Source organism: Oryx dammah, unplaced genomic scaffold (assembly GCF_014754425.2).
Source record: "Oryx dammah isolate SB20612 unplaced genomic scaffold, SCBI_Odam_1.1 HiC_scaffold_14, whole genome shotgun sequence".
Classification (NCBI taxonomy): domain Eukaryota; kingdom Metazoa; phylum Chordata; class Mammalia; order Artiodactyla; family Bovidae; genus Oryx; species Oryx dammah.
Window position 1 is genome coordinate 49,508,741 of NW_024070198.1, and position 16,869 is coordinate 49,525,609.

The window sequence follows — 16,869 nt, forward strand, 5'->3', positions numbered from 1 at the left end:
CAGTTGCCCTGGGTACCCACCGCCCACCACGCAGGGGTCGGTGCGGCGCATGGCGCCGGGGCGGCACAGACAGGAGACAAGAAAGGGGTCCCTCTGGCCTTGGTGGATAAAGGCGGCCCGCGAGCTGCTGCCGCCCGACCCGGGGCGCCTTAAATCTCATTCTACGGTTCTGAGTTTGGCGAGGCCGCGCACGGGACCCGCGAAGGGGCAGCGAGAAACGGCTGTGCGGAGGCCAAGGCCAGATCACCGCCTTGCGGCCCCGCGTCCGGGGCCGATTCAGCGCTGCGGCTGCACCAGGGCCGCAGGGAAAGAGGGGCGCGGCGGGAGCGGGCCCGGGGCGGGAGCGGGCTGCGGGCGGGAGCGGGCTGGGGGCGGGAGCCCCTCCCCACGCGGCCGGCCTGGACCCCGCGGCGAGCTCGCGCGCACACGCACGCACCTGCGCGCTCAGGGTCCTGGCGACGCTGAGCACCTGCGCCCGCGCCCTCGGGTCACCTGGTTGGGTCACTGTGGTTGGGTCTTCGGTCGGGCTCTCAGCGCGGCCGGCCGGGCACGGGTCGGGTCGAGGAGCTCCCGGAGCATGTCTGCGCCTCGGGCCGGCCCGGGAGCCGTGTGCGGCGTATTGCGCGAGGAGTAGGGGTGTCGAGGCTCGGTTTGACCTCCCCGCCGCCCACCCCCACACCCCCATCGCAGGGCCAGGAGAGACCTCGCCGGTAAAGCACAGCGGACGGCCTACGAGATGGCTCCTGGTACGGCCCAGCCCTGCATGACTGACACTTGGTCACTGAGGGCTTGCTTTTGTTGAGTTCTCTGCCTGTGACTTTTGGAAGCCTTCGCCTCCTTAGGTTCCTTCCCCAGGTAGTCCCGAAAGGGCCTCTGCTGCCCCTGGATGAGGGCAGACCACCCACCCGATATGCAAGCCAGGACACGGGGACCTGCGAATCTCTCCCCCCGCCCCCCCCGCCCCCCGCCGAGGACCCCTGTTCCTCTGTGGACACCCTTCAGCCATCCTGGCCCTGGAGCCGCCCCGCGCCCCCGCGGACCCCCCCCCCCGCCCCGGCCCCCGCAGGTTGTGTCTGAGCCTTGGCTGGTCTTCCCTCCGCGGTAGGACTAGGCCTGTCCCCGACTCCACCTTTGAAATTCGGTGAAGCCCCTTGACCAGTGTGGGCTGCTTGACCAACACAAGGTGAGCAGAGGTGATCTGGGTCATTTCTGAGCCACACTTTAGGGCCAGTGTCCAGACTGGCCGCACACGCCCCCTTGGCTCAGGAGTCCGGATCGCTGGGGGACCACCTTCCAACCAGCAGTGGATGAGCAGAACAAGGGAGAACTTGGCCCCTGTGGGAAGTGACTGAGGTTTGGGGGTGCACTTGCCACAGCACAGCGTGGCGGGGTGGCCTACCTCGAGTTCAACCCCAGGGAGGCGAGTTCCCTGGGCTCCGGGCTCAGCCTCCTTCCATGGAGCTGCCCCAGCTCCCTGAACACAACCCCTCTGACAAGCCCTGTCTCCCAGTGGGTGTGTTGAAGGCTCTCAGCTCAGCACCTGGACAGACGATGGGCTCTGTAGACGTCCTCCCCAGGCAGCAGCGAGTGCAAGAATGTTTCTGAAAGGTGGGGGGCACCGAGGCAGGGTGCCACCGCAGGCAGGCTGAGAGCACGGGGTGCAGAGTGGGCAGGAGGCAGAGGAAAGGTGGGTGCGAGCTGCTCACCGGAGAGCAGGTCAGGCTGCCGCACCCCACAGGGGCGCCTGTGGCGTTCTTGGGGCCTGGGAGGGACTTGCCTGTGAACGTGGGGGGGCAGTAGAGCACCCCTGTGCCCAGGGGTGCCCACGCTGGACAGGAAGGTGGGCGAGGTGAGGACAGGGCCCTCTCCGTGCTGTGCCAGTGACAGGAGATTATGGGTGGCGCAGGCACCAGAGAAACGTGTCCCCGTCAGCCCGCCCGTGGAGCACCCACATGGGACCCTGGGCAGCACGTGGTCATGGGACCACCACAGCTAGGATGGCCCCCAGGGGTCCCAGCTGGTGACCTAGTGAAGGCCTGGGGCCCAGGAGCTGTGAGGACACTGCCCCTGAGATTGAAATGAGCTTGGTGTGCGAGGACAGAAAGTGGCCAATGTCTCTGGGGGATGACTGGGGCCCGCTTAGACAGGGCCTGTGCAGAGCAGCGGAAGTCTGATTTATACTCATGGCTCAGCTCCTGAAACCTTAGCATAAATGTGGATCAGCCTATAATTCATCCAGAAAGCTGTGCTTCCTGAGAGGATGTGGCTGTTAGCAGTCTCCAGTTCTCATGTGTACCTTGTCTTATGGCCTCATTCTGAAATTAACACGCTGCCTGAAACTTTGTAAATAGTCCCTGTTATTAAACTCCCCTCAGATTGCTCAATTTGAATGCACTGTTTCCTGCTGGGAAACATACCAGAACGGACCCTAGGAAACAGGAAACAAGCTCAAACAGGATTCCAATCGGAGTTGTTCACATATGTGGGGAATCCTTGAGTCCCCTGCGCAGCAGGTCAGGTCATCCCTGACCACAGGGCCATCAGACTGAGCCCTGGTGGGACGCGGGACAAAGGCCATGGGGAAGCAAGGGTGTAGGGACCAAGTGCTGGGTGACTGGGTTGCCTGGTGACAGTACCGACTCTCGAGGTCATAGGGCTGCCTAGCTTCTGTGACTCAGAGAGCAAGAACCAGGAGAGGAAAATGCACCGCGGAGAACAGGAGCCCCACAGCCGCTGGGAGGAATCCTTCCCCACTGTTGTCATGGTACCAGGCATCAGCACGGTCAGCACTTAACCTCGTCAGACACCCAGTGTACCAGCTGCTGGGACAAAGGACTACAGACTCGTGGGTGAAGACAGCACAAAGGTGTTTTCTCCGGTTCTGGAGCCCAGAAGCCAGAAATCAAGGTGTCAGCATGGCGGTCCCCTCTGGAGGTCCTGAGACGTGTCTCCCAGCTCCTGGCGGCTCCTGGCAGCTCTTGGCGTCTCACTGCCGGCAGAGGCGTCACTGCAAGCTCCACCTCCATCACCACGTCACCTTTTCATCTGTCTTCTCCCCTTTTCTTCCCTTACAAGGACATCTGTGGGACTTCCCTGGTGGTCCACTGGCTAAGTCTCAATGCAGAGGGCCCAGGTTCAACCCCTGGTCGGGAGACTGGATCCCACATGCCGCCACCTAGAGACCCAGCTGCTGCTGCTGCTGGCAAATCGCTTCATTCGGCTATGTCACAGGGTACAGGCTCTGGGCGCATGGCTCAGTGGTTGCAGCACAGACGCTCACTGCTTGCGGCCTGCTGGCTCTAGGGCTCACGAGTTGCAGAGCACGGGCTCAGCTGCTCGGAGGCATGTGGAATCGTCCCCCACCAGGGACAGAACCTGCACCCCCCGCATTGGCAGGTGGGTCATCCAGAAGGGCTTCCCTTGAGGCTCAGCTGGTAAGGAGTCCAATGCCATGTGGGAGACCTGGGTTCGATCCCTGAGTTGGGAAGATCCCCTGGAGAAGGGAAAGGCTCCCACTCCAGCATTCTGGCCTGGAGAATTCCATGGGGAATAATACAGTTCATGGGGTCCCAAAGAGTCGGACACAAATGAGCAACTTGCACTTTGCACATTTATCCACCAGGCCATCAAGGAAGTCCTCTTTTTATGTCTTTTTTGGCCATTTTCCCCCTCTACTGGGAGTTCTTGGTTCATATATTTTGCCTGTTAATCTAAATGTAGCTATCTTAATTTTTTAAAAATTTCATTATAATTCTTTATGTATTCTGCATATATATTAGATTATATATGGTGGAACTAATTTTTATTTGATATAAGAATTGGCAATATCTTCTCCTGTTTGAAGCTCAATTTTGAATTTTCCTCATGGTGTCTTTTAGACAAACGAGTACTTTTAATGTAGTGAATTTATCAACATTTGTTTTCATGGTTACTGCTTTTATACACTATTTCAGAAATCCTTTCTGAGCCTAAGAGCAAAATCCACCCATAGTTTAGGAATGTACAGAATAAACTCTAGTATTGACATACAGCATGCATGGGGAAAATGTCCCCCACTCTGGTGTTTGTGGAAGGGCTGGTCTGAATGACGTCGCCTGCTATGATCACAGCAGAAACCCAAAGCCATCTATTGTTAAAGCCCATGTGAGACTCTTCACAGCTCTAGTACTGACGCTTTCGGTCGCCTCCTCAGCGTCCAGTCAGCCCTTTCCTCACGTCTGGCAGGTGCTGAGCTGGCTCTGTGGTGGGTCGGCAGGCTGGGCTGAACTGCTTCTCCAGAATTCCTTTTCCGGCAGGTTTCCTAACTTGGCTCTTGGCATGAGATTCGGGAGGCGGCAAGGGGGCATGAGTCGGGCACGACTCAGCGACTGAACAGCAACAACCGGGAGCACGAGGCAGCAGCCGGACTGTTCCGACACTTGGAGCGTCAGGGCAGGGGCCCAGGTGTGGCTGCGGCCGCGCACGATGCCCTTTCTCTGCCGGCTCACCTCCCTGGCGGGAGGCAGGTGTGCGGCTGATTCACCTCTCAAGTCATCCTTTTGCTTCTCCAGCTCCTGGGCCAGAAGTGTGTGCAGTTTCCTGACATGGGTGCCAACTTCTGCAGGACATCCAGGCTGTCGCGTCCCTCCTCGTGAGTTCCAGCTTGGGCTCGCTGGTCCCCGCTCCGGCTCCACCTTCCCTTTCTGACGACCTGCTCCGCACACTTGAGGCTGCAGCGTCAGGCAGGGGCGCGGCAGCTTCCAGAGACCCTCCCAGCAGCCCCGCGACTGCAGAGGTCAGCTCCCTTAATGGCGTCACCCCTGGTGGCCCTGCGCCGAACGGGCACAGGTACCAGGCGCGCAGACCTTAGGGACGGAGGCCCAGCCCCGAGACAAACCCTCATGGGCTTCATTTCCCTCCTGGTGACGGGTCTAGGTGTCCGAAGCCATTCCAGTCGGATCTTAGGGACAGTTCTTGGGGGGGGGGGGGCGGGGGGGGCTCCCTTTTCCCCCTGGGAGCTGGGTGTCGGGCTGATGTCTGCGGCCGGGGCCGCCATCGTGTGACCCCAGGAGGAAGGACGTCTGCCTGCTGCAGGCGGGGAGGTAAAGAGCAGGGAGGGCGTCCACGCTCTGGACGCCGGGGCCCCCACCTGGAAAGCGAGCCTTCTCATGCATGCGCTCGGCGGCTTCCCGCGGCCCCTTCCCTCCCGCAGCAGGACGCTCTGGGCCTCGGCGCCCTTGTCCCCACTGTCGGGAACGCTTCACCTCCGTCCGTGTCACCGACCGCCGAGTAGAGCAGGGCGCGGGCGGCGGGCGCGGCGAGTCCTTCGAGACAGACCCGGGCCCGCGCGCAGGCGCAGCATCGTCCCCAAGCGCCCTCCGCGCGGTTTGGCGCCCGCGGGCCGCCGTACGGCAGGGCGTCTCCATGGCGACCGCGTGCGCCCGCTGCCTCCGTACGGCCGCGTCTCCAAGGCGACCGCGTGCGCCCGCCGCCTCAATTGTTCCGCTGGGCCCTCCGCGCCCCCGGAGGGCGGGTGAGCACGGGTTGTGGGCCGGCACGGGGACCCATCGGGAGAGGCTGGGGGCCCCGGGTGATGGGAGGTGGGGCTCACTGGAGACTCTGGGGCACCGCGCGCTTGCGGGGCCCGGAGCGCCGCCTCCCTGCCCCCGCGCGGCCCGCCCTCTCCGGGCGGGGACCTATCGGGAGAGGCTAGGGGCGCCGGGTAATGGGAAGTGGAGCCCGGAGCGCGGCCCGCGCTGTGGGGACGTGGCCCGCCCCCGCCCCCGCCCCCCCGCTCGCGGTCCTGAGACTTTCTCCTGGTTCGGAGGTTTGCAGAGGTTGCAGCCTGCACTCCCCGGAGTCACAGAAAAGGACCCACGGGGAGGCCCAGGGGGCGCGGGCCTCGCAATCCCCGCCCCTGAAATGGAGGGACAGACACACGGCAGACACGTGAGCTGGCAACACCCCGGCTGAGCGAAACGCTGATAGGAAGGACCCAGACCTGCAAATAAGAAAGGGCGAACTCAGGGCCCCCTCCGCACTCAGGGGAGGGAGATGCCAGCTTGTGGATTTAGAACCGTTCTGATTCGGCTTCATCCCTCGAGAGGCCATTCCTCCTTTGCATTTTCCAGGAATTAAAAGTTAAGTCTGGAACTCCGAGGTGTAGAGGGAGGAGCGGAGCAGTTTAATCTGAACCTCTTGCAGCCCACTTTGTCTTACCAAAGTCCAGTTTATGGTCTATGACGCGCAGGTTTTCGTAAACTGGCACAGTCATTGCAGGCCTGCCGAGCCGCCGGAGGTGTGACTGTGCCGTGTACCCATTGTTGATGTGTCTCCCCGCCCGGCCCCCTGTCTCCAGGTGACTCCACACCCAGGAGGATGCGCGGTGGTCCTCAGAGGAGTGCTTCCTCCCGGCCGACTGATGGAGGGGAGCGGTTCCCTCTCGGTTCCCTGCGGGGCTGGTGACCAGGATAGCCCCGCTGGCCAGGCTGGGAGCAAGCCTGCTTCCGCCTCCAGAGACGTTCACCAGGGGGTCATCTTCTCCTCCTCAGCGATTTTAGACTTGAGTCAGAGTGGCCTTCACCATTTTGGGGAGATCTTTAAAGTCCCCAACCTCAGAGTAAGTGGGTCAGCTTCCGGGCTTGGTACACGCATGCCATGTAGATGTGAATGAAGGCTTTGCTCATTTGTAGATTTCTTTTTAGAGAGAAATTATAGGATGAGGTGGATTGGAAGAGGGCTAGCTTGGGGTTTCGTGTGCTGCTCACTGCAAAATGAGAAATTCCAGCAGGGGACCAGCCAGACCCTAATGTCCCCTCCTCAGAAACATCTTAAGTGAAAAGCCCATGGTGGATGGAAACTGTTGCTGAAAACACGCTTGGTCTCTTAATCAAAACTCGGCACCCTTGAGAGATTTCCCTGTGGTCCAGTGGTTAAGCCTCTGCCTTCCCGTGCAGGGGATATGGGTCTGATCGCTGGTCGGGAGCTGAGATTCCACATGCCTCTCGGACAAAAAACCAAAACAAAAAACAGAAGCAGTGTTGTAACAAAAACAATAAAGAGTAAAAAATGGTCCGTTAAAAAAAAAAAAAAAAAAAAAAAACCTAAACAAAACCCACAATACCCCTTAAAAATTTCAGCAAAACTTCCTCACCCCACAGCGCTGCCCAGGCCACGTGCTTGACTCCTGTGGGCCCGGTGCCAATGGGATTGAGCCCTCACCTACTTGAGATCCAGCAGTTCTGTCTCCTCTGGTGAGTTCTACAACAAAGTTCCCTCTGCACAGCTTGACCGAGACTGTCCAGGGTCAGCCGTTCTCTCACTGCCTAGTAGTCGGGCAGTTTCCTTGAACCTCACCTTGTCTTCACGGTTTATCAGGAGGATTAAATGTCAGCATATAAAGCAGTATCCACGCAGGACACACACCCACGTGTTGCACTGTTAGCCTGCTGATTGACAGTTTTCAGAGCTTTTATTAGGTTAGCCGAAAAGCTTCTTCGATGTTTAAAAGTAAAAGGCAGTTTTCATTTTCACCAAGAACTTGATTGAACTACGTATTCGTTGTTTTGTTCCATTACCTTCTGCCATTTCCCAGGCAACTTCATAATTCCATCTTCCCAAAGCTTGTTGGCTTTTTGAGCAAAGAACTGCTCCGAGTGCCTTTTACAGTCTTCCAGGGAATTGAAATTTTTCCATTAAGAGAATTTTGTAAAGACTGAAACAAATGAACAACCGAAAGTGCAGCGTCTGCTGGATACAGAGGATGAGTCAGAACGTCCCTGCCAAGCTGTGACAGTGTTTGCCTGGTCACCAAAGAGGCATTCAGTCCTGCATTCTCCTGATGGGAGGTTCTTTAATCTGCTGACTAGTTCCGGACATTTCCCGTGGCCTGCTGCTTTCAGTTGGTCTCACTGGGAGCAGTACTTGTTGGACCTGATCGTGTGGTTTTCCACAAGGAGCTCAGAGGACTCCCTTCCAATCCCACCCCATACATCCCCTCAGCTTTGCATGAAGACCAGCCTTTGGTGTGGTTGGTGGAGGCTCATTTCACTTGCCCTGTGATCTCTTCTGTTCCACTGTACAGAATCCATTTTTCCTTGCCTGGTGTTTTAAAAATGGAACATTTTTGTTATGTTTAAGTAGAGAATCACATGTGGAAATAAAGTACAGAAGGTTTTTTCCGCTAAACTTAACGTGGAGCCCAACTATCACAGCAGTGAACCTGATCAAGCTGGCGCGAATGATTTTCAGTGCTCGCTCGGAACCTTTTGAGTGTGGCCGTGTGGAGTAAGGTTGATTGTTCTCGATGTCTCAGTTTGATAGCTGTCAACTTCCAGTAGTCTGCTGAGCCGTGGAGCGTTGTCCAGTGGGAAATCTCCAGCATAAAACTTAACAAACCACTTTCGACACTTTTGATCGGTCACAGCACCTCCACCCATGGCACAAGTCTTTTTTTTGTATTTCAGTCTCATTCTTGCCTTTCTCGAAAAAATAAAGCTTCTGTGTGTGCATGCTCAGTCAATAAGATGCTGAAAATGTTGCTTTTTTTCTTCCATCTTCAGTGTTTAAATGGCTGCACAGAAATTCACCGATTTTGATAAGTTTTTTTTAATGTATACCCATACGACAGCTGTCACAATGTAACAAAATTGTTTCCAATGAAGTTAAAGAGGAGAGCTACTAGAACCATCATATGCAAAGAAATGAACGGACTTCTTGGCCACCCCATACCCATGGCTGTGTGCTCAGACTGAGCGGCTGCTTGCTTCCCTAACCCTGGTTGTGTTCCGTACCCTGTCTTCGCAGTCAGGCTAGCGCTGGTCTTGCTGTTCCCTTAGCACTGCCCTCCACGAGTGAAGTCCTGTGTCTTCCTATAATACACCGCATTTAATGAAGCAGACGCTCTCAGTTCTGAACGAGGAGCCCAGCAGTGTAGAAACTCATGGTGCCTTCACTCGTAAAAGAAGGAGGAAGCCTTCTTTAGTCTGAATGAAAGGACTTTCTTTGTGCCTCTCAGATTACAGAGGCGCCAACCTCATCACCGTGGCAGCAAACCCCCGAGCAAGGTGGCCACTCCGCGCCGTGGCCCTTCAGTGGTTACGGGTGCGTTTTGCAGCCATAGCAACACCCTCCAGAGACTCCAGTCACACCCAGAGACCCTCACAGTCAGGGGACACGGACCCCCTCCGCAGCCTCCCCGTCCTCCCGAGGCCTCATGGAACCCGGCAGGCAGGGTGGGCTCGTGTGATGCACTCAGCCCGGCCCCGGGGGCCAAGGCGGGGGCCGGCGTGGCATGTCTCTGCAATCTCCTCTTCTGGTGTTGACAAGGACCCACGGCTTCCGTGCTGAGCCTGGGAGACAGAGCGCGTAAAGCTGCCCGGGGGCTGGGCCGGGAGGGGCCCGGAGCAACGGCGTCCACAAGCTGAGTCCGGTCACCACGCGTTCCCCTGGCCATGGGGAGCAATGCGGCCACGTGTGAGCTGACTCGGGATTGTGTTTTCAGCATGTCTGTGGTTTCTCGCTGGCGTGTCTCAAGCATCTGCCGTGTGCTTGACGGGACTTGGAAGGTGGCGTTGACGGCAGAGCTGGGAGCCAAGACCCTGGTGGTGGAGGAGCGCCTGCTGTGTGCCCTGGGCTGTAACTGCGTGGCAGCGCCTCGTTCCCCCCCGGGCGTGCGCCCCGTCACAGGCCAGGCCCGGAGCACAGAGGGGCTCAGGAACCTGCTCCAGGGCACACGGCTTATGGGTTTTTTGAAATCGAGATTTGAACCCAGGGAGCCTGGTTTTCCGGCCAGTGTCCTTAAGTTCTCCACTCTGCTGCCCTGTAAATAGAAGTATATAGATGCGTATGTGTGCAGCTCAGGAAGATGCCCTGGAGACAGGAATGACAACCCACTCGAGTGTCCTCGCCTGGAGAATCCCGTGGACAGAGGAGCCTGGTGGGCTGCAGGCCATGGGGTCGCAGAGAGTCGGACACGACTGAGCGACTGAGGCTTTCACGTGTGTGAGAACTCAGATCCACGCGGCGCGCAGCAGCAGCCGGGGAGGGTGCTTCTGTGTCGCCCTCAGCCCAGCGGCTCTGACGGCAGCGTCGCCCGGGCACACACCGCACGGCGCGTGACGGTCAACATGTGTGTGTCTCCTCCTCCCCCGGCTGTGCTGCCCTGCCTGGCTTGTGGTGGTGGCTAAGGGTCCACCGGGTGGAGGTCAGACTTCCTGACGTGAACGTTACCGGCTCACAGGGTGTGGCCCTTTTCACCACCAGGGACTGAGCCTGCGCGCCCTGCATTCAGAGCAGATGCTTAGCCGCTGGACTACCAGGGAAGCCCCCAGGCCTCGACTTTCTGCTGCTGGTGTTTCCCGTTTCAACGATTTCAGGGGAAACATTTGGGTTTTCTTTAAACTTGCTCTGTGTGATTGCAGTCACCAGTGGAAATGTTTTGAGGATATATCATGTTTTAGAATTTAGTCGGCTGACAAAACATTCTTCTTTTCCCCCCGGAAGCAATTGCACCTTCAGCGAAATGCCCTGAGCACAATTCCTAAAGACTTCTTCCAGCTGCTGCCCAACCTCTCATGGCTGGACCTGCGATTCAACAGGATCACCGCGCTGCCCTCTGGGATTGGCTGTCACAAGTGAGTAGCTTGTTAGTGTGGCCAGGTGAGGAGGTCATCGTCTCTTTAAAGTGCCTGTCTTTGGCTGCCTCGCGCGCTCTCACTCCTCCCATGAATTTCGACTTTGGAACAGAAGCGTGTAGTGGGGTCTTCGAAGCTGTCGAGAGGTGTGGTGGCTGCAGGCACCAAAAGCGCGTGCGGTGTGGTTGGTTTAGTCGCTAAGCTGTGCCCGAGTCTTTGCGATCCCAGGGACTATAGCCCGCCAGGCTCCTCTGTCCGTGGGATTCTCCAGGCTGGAATGCTGGAGTAGGTGGCCATTCCCTTCTCCAGGGGATCTTCCTGACCCAGGTCTCCTAAATTGCAGGCAGATTCTTTACCGATTAAGCTACGCGAGGGAAGCCCAAAAGCACATACGTGATCATCGCTTACGGCACTTGGTGCCTCGGAACACTCCAGCACCACAGCGCCTCTGCTGATGGCGCACGCGGCTTTACGCACGAGAAGGTTCCGTCTCTGCCTCCCATTAGAAATATTAATACTTCTGATGCATGCAGACCAGTGGCTTCGTTCCCAAGGGCCCATGTGTGACTAAGCTGGCTCCCGGTAGACAATGAGACGCTCTTCCCATCTGGGGAAACCGGAAACCCTGGAGCACGCTCTGCAATGTCCTGCTGAGTTCCTGCCACCCAGATGCCGGGCGTCTCCTAGCATCCCCCTTCTAGAACCGAGGCAAAACTGCTGACCCCCATGAGCCCCCCAGCAGCCACAGGTCCGCCGGGTTTCACCCCCCAGAGCCGATGCCTCTCTCAGCGCCTTGGCCCCAGGCCCAGTCTTTCTATGGCAGGCTCTCAACCTTTAGGAAACCTCATGATTTGAATTTCACACCCTCCTGCGGTGTCAGTGTGTCCGTGGCAGAGGGGATCAACTGCAAGGGCGCTGAGGTGGGCCTGTCCCTGGGGACAGAGCAGAGGAGGGGAAGCGGCAGGCAGGCCCGGAAAGGGAGTTGCTGAGCCCGTAGGACGATTGCCAGTTTGAATTTCATCGAGGAAGAGACAGGAAGTCACAGAGGTTTGCAGGGAGGGGGCAGTCCCGAGGCCCTGCAGCTGTCCACACAGGAGAGCCAATGGCATTCAGGTCAGATGGAGGGCCTGGGAGGGAGAGGGGTCCGAGGGCAACCCGCTTCCTACAGCCCCCGTGAAGCGCAGAGAAGGGGCTGTAGAAGGCCCTTCAGTCGCCTGGGCGGCTGCACACGGGTTTTAAAAGTATTTCACAGAAGTGAGTGTTGCGTTGCGTGTAACAGGGAGAGACGGGCCCCCACGAATCGCCCAGGCCTGCTGCAGCTCCGCAGGAAAGCAGCTCCTTTCTGTTGGCAGCAGGCATCTCGGACACCCAGGGCGGGGCACCCAGGCCATCTCCCCGAGCTCCTGGGTCTGCAGGGGGTCATGCCTCTGGGCCCGGAGCAGTGTGACAAGCGGCTCTGTCCACTCCGCTTTCTCACGGTCCAGTGGCCTCAGCGTCCCCGAGTGTGTGTCAGGGTGGTTTTCGGAAGCTCCACTCATCACAGGGCCCTTGGCCACTGTGTTGAGACCAGTTTGGTGCTCTTGGCCCACCGCTGACTTAGCAGTGGCACCCGGGTCTGGAGAGCAAGCGCTCCTCAGAGGGTAAAAATAAACCAGCGCTGCTTCCCCTAAGCCCTGTTCTTCCTTCTGAAACAAATACATGGCCTCAAACTTGAGAATTCTTTGATTTTGCCGCTGAAAGCCAGCTGCTGAATGTTGTCTAAGATATAATTTTGCCTGTGGTTTATAACCCGTTATGTCATTAAAATTAGATCAGCATGCTGAAGAGCCGAAAACATGTTCATTAGAAATTTTAAGTAATTACGGGCTTATTAAAAGCCGTAAGCTTTCCAAAAAGCCTGATCAAAACAGCACCAGGGTCAATGTTCTCCCGGCCGTGTCGTGGCTGTGTGAGCCGCTAGCAGGGGGAGACTTAACGTGTCCAGCAGCGTATGTGATGGGGCGAGCAGGTGTTTGGCAGCATCTGGAGATCCTGAGGTTGTCACACTTGGGGAGGGGCCGTCTAGTGGGGTGAGACCAGGATGCTGCTAAACACCCTCCAGGCAGGGGGCGGGCCCTCACAAAGAGCTGCCTGCGGCCGCAGTGCTGAGGCTGAGCCCGACCAGCTGCCAGGCAGCAAGGCTGCTGGCTGTCGGAGCAGAGCGTGGAGGGAGCGTGTGCACGTCTGCGTGACACCACCCCCGCAGAGAGAAGACAGGTGAAGAAATGTCATGCTCGTTCGACTTCCTGCTTGCTAAATTATATATTTTTTGTCTTGTTTTGAAGGCATTTGAAAACTTTGCTTTTAGAAAGAAATCCCATCAGAATGTTACCCGTGGAGCTGGGTAAGTGTTAACAAACAATGAAATGAAAGACGGGTTAAAGTGCAGCCTTCTGCAGCCACCAGAACGCGCAGTGGACACACAGGCCTGCCCCCGCGTGTGACGCCCTCTGCTCTCTCCCTCTGGGCGCCGGGACGATGGCGTCACGGGGCTGCCACTGTTATGCTGACGCCCTGCCTGTGCACACACGTGTGAGTGCTGCGGGCGTGGGGCCCTGCGGTGCTCAGGGTGGGCGGCATCGGGGCCCTGTGGGCCCAGGTGCCCTCCCGGCCCAGCTGCCCCTCCCCTCGGCCAGCAGGGTCTCCGTTCGCCCTTCTTTGCTTGCCGTGAGGCCTTTCCCACTCACCACCCCTGCCCAGTACGTGTTCAAAGGGGCTTCCTTTCAGACTCCTGCGAAGCTTCTGCGTTTGCCTCATCCCACGTGTATTCTCAGTGACCTGGCGTCTGGGGCTCAGCACGGCGTCCCGGAGGTTTATCCACGTGGGCGTGGATGCCTGGAGCGTGTTCATCTCTGTACTCTTCCCTTGTGAAGGGTTCTTCCTCCTGCCTGGGCTCCCGGGCACCTCCTGCCTGGGCTCCGCGCCTCCTGCCGGCCTGTGTGCTCCTGTCTTGGTGCGTTTTGCTCCCAGGCGTGGGCTGCCTCCAGCGGTCACTCTGTTATTTACATTTCTCACTCGGTCACCCTCTGCTGCTCTGCACTTCTTGAAGTTTCGTCTTCCAAATGGGACACCTTTGTTGGTGGGAAGAGCTTCTTTTTGTTACACCGAGTCCTGCGGTCAAGGATGACTGTTGCTGTTCAGCCACTGAGTCGGGCCGGCTCTCTGTGACCCCGTGGACTGCAGCACGCCAGGCTCCTCTGTCCTCCACCATCTCCTGGAGTTGGCTCAGATTCATGTCCTTTGAGGCAGTGATGCCATGCAACCATCTCAGCCTCTGCCACCCCAGGTTTTCTAAAAGGTCATCTTTATCTCTCCTTTGCTGTTGAAGGATGTTTTAGCTGTGTGTGTGGGAAGCCAGACTGTGGGGGCTGAGTACTTGGAGATGCCTGTGCTGCTGTGTGGATTCCATCGTCTGTTCAAAAGTCAACGGTTTTGAGAGAGGGAACGTCTTTTTTTCTCGGGCTGCTTTAAGAGTTTCTTTTTCTGTTTGGCTTTCAGCAGTTTGCCTGTGGTGTGTCTGGGTGTGGTTTTCTTTGTATGTTCGTTGCTCGGGGTTCGCTGCGCTGCCTGAACCTGCTTGTTGATGCCTTTCATCAGATTTGGGGAATCCTGGGGCCGCCGTTCTTTCTCTGGGTGTCGTGTCCCCCTGCGTGCCTTTTCCTCACATCCAGCGCGCCTGACGGTCACCTGTGGATCTGCCTCAGATGCCTTGAGCGCCCTTTCCCAGCTCCTGTCCCCGCTCTGCACTCCACCGCGATGGACTCTCTGTTGGCCCGCCTTTGAGCCCATCGGTCCCGCGATGGACTCTCTGTTGGCCCGCCTTTGAGCCCATCGGTCCCGCGATGGACTCTCTGTTGGCCTGCCTTTGAGCCCATCGGTCCCGTCTTCTGCTGTGTTCAGTTTACTGTTGAGCTCATCCGTTCTGTTCGTGGTTTTCACCTGAACTTGAGGTTGTGGGTGGGGTGGGGCTGGGAGCAGGGGACAACGACCAATCCAGGTTTTACACTGTTGCAGGCCAGTTCCTATGCTCTATTTCTACGTGAGGCCCCCCTTTCATCTGGGGCCGTGAAGGACAGTCGGGTGGACTCAGACGCTGGATCAGCAGGTTTCCTCCAGCACCTGGACCCTGATGCTCACTGTCTTCCGCCACCGTTGCTCTTGGCATAGAGCTCAGCCAGCGGCCTTGTGTTGTCCAGGCGCGCAGTCACGACCGACTCTGTAGCCCCGTGCACTGCAGCACGCAGGCGTCCCTGTCCTTCACCATCTCCCGGAGCTTGCTCAAACTCAAGTCCATTGAGTCGGTGATGCCGTCCCACCATCTCATCCTCCGTCACCCTCTTCTCCTCCTTCCCTCAATCATTCTCAGCATCAGAGTCTTTTCCAGTGAGTCAGTTCTTCGTATCCAGTGGCCAAAGTATTGGTGCCTCAGCTTCAGCATCAGTCCTTCCAATGAACACCCAGGGCTGATCTCCTTTAGGATGGACTGGTTGGATCTCCTTGCTGTCCAAGGCACTCTCAAGAGTCTTCTCCAGCATCACAGTTTGAAAGCATCAGTTCTTTGGTGCTCAGCCTTCTTTATGGTCCAACTCTCACATCCAGACACGACCACTGGGAAAACCAGACCTTGTGTCTGGTTCCTTTACGTAATGACTTGTTTCCAAGGTTATTTTCCTGGTCTTTCAGGAATTGCACCAAGACGTTCTCAGTGTGAATGCCTTTGAGGGTCTTGAGAGTGTAGATCAACGTCTGGGGTTGCCTCTGGGGGCTTTTTGGGCGTGGTCTCCTCGGGCGACTCTTCCGCTCCTTTCTGCGTCTTTGCTCTCCTTACACACACGTTTGCACACCTGCCGCTGTTCCGCAGCCTCTGGAGGTTCTGCTCTGGTTCTGACCCTTCCCCTCTGTGACCTTCGGATGGAGACTTTCTGCTCCTCCACCTTCGAGTTCACTTTCTGTTTCTCCTCCGTCTCATGCCTGCTGCTGAGGACGCCTCCCCCCCCCCCCCCCGTAGATTTGCATGTCAGTCTTTGTAATTTTCAACTCCAGAACTTCCACTTGCTTCGTTTGTGTAGTTTCTACTTTTTATTGACATTTGTTGAGTCATTTCACTACATTTTCCTTTAATTATTTAAACATGGGTTGTCGTTGTTTCTTCATTTCTTTGAACGCATGTGAAATGACTGTTTTGAAGTTTCTGTGTGCTAAAGCCAGCAGCTGGACCAGCAGGAGACAGTCTCTGCCGCCTGAGTGTTTCTTGAGTATCCGTCCCATTCTCCTCCTGCTCCTCCTTTTCTGTATGACCTGTAGTTTTTGTTGTTGTTGTTGAAAATAGGTCTTCGAAATAGCAGATGGCAGATCTTTGTACTTAGGTTTTCACCAGAGGGCTGCGGTTGCCGCTTCCATTTCCGTATTTAATTTTTTCACCACCATGGCCTTCATCCGCAGAACTCCTCTCCTCTGCAGAGACTTTTTTTTTTCTGGAAGCAGATCTCAGACATCTGTCCTGACCTCTCGCCCCAGATCCTCAGCCGGCTTTCTTTCCCTCCTGTTGGGGGCCGGTTCCCGCCGGGTGGCGGTGCTGACGGCTCTGCTCTCCCGCAGGGAGCGTGACCACCCTGAAGGCCCTTAGTCTGCGGCACTGCCCCCTGGAGTTCCCGCCGCCGCTTGTGGTGCAAAGGGGGCTGGTGGCCATCCTGACCTTCCTGCAGATCTGCGCGGCCAAGCACACGGCCCCCCGTGACGGCTCCCCTCAAGGTGGGTGGCGCGATTGTTAGGACAAGCTGACACCAGTGCTCTGTAACGCTGGCCCCAGGCAGTCACGCGGGGTAAAGGCTCCTGGCACGTCCCCGGCCAGACTCACACAGACCTCCGTGCTCACTCAGAGCCGCGTGTCTTCCTGGTTCCGCGTGAATGGGTTTGCATCCTCAGTGCCCGTCACTGAGCTTGTCGAGGGTGGTTTTGGGTAAAAGCCCACTGGGGTGGTTCAGACGAAGCCGTCCTCACCTGCAAGCCCCCACGAAGTGACCACCCCAGGAGTCACTTAAAAATACACCAGATGACCCCTCGAAACAGTGGTTTGCATTTTCCCGCCTTCGTTGTCTCCGTGCCCCGTGGGGTGATAGTCAGCGTCCGTTTGCAGCGTTTCCACCCGGCCTCTTGCTCGACTTGAAGAGCCGCCTCTGCTGGCCCCTCTCCTCCTCTGCTGGCCCCTCTCCTCCTC

General features: G+C 57.3%; 1 protein-coding gene across 1 annotated transcript in view; it reads left to right on the forward strand.

The window, feature by feature from the left end:
• The first annotated feature begins 6,223 nt into the window (after positions 1–6,223).
• The window catches only part of LRRC27 (leucine rich repeat containing 27), a 23,382-nt gene continuing 12,736 nt past the window's right edge, over positions 6,224–16,869 (forward strand). The window contains 4 exon segments of the mRNA XM_040254454.1: positions 6,224–6,598; positions 10,483–10,613; positions 12,938–12,996; positions 16,251–16,403. Coding sequence (XP_040110388.1) covers positions 6,401–6,598; positions 10,483–10,613; positions 12,938–12,996; positions 16,251–16,403 — 541 coding nt within the window. The 5' untranslated portion in view covers positions 6,224–6,400.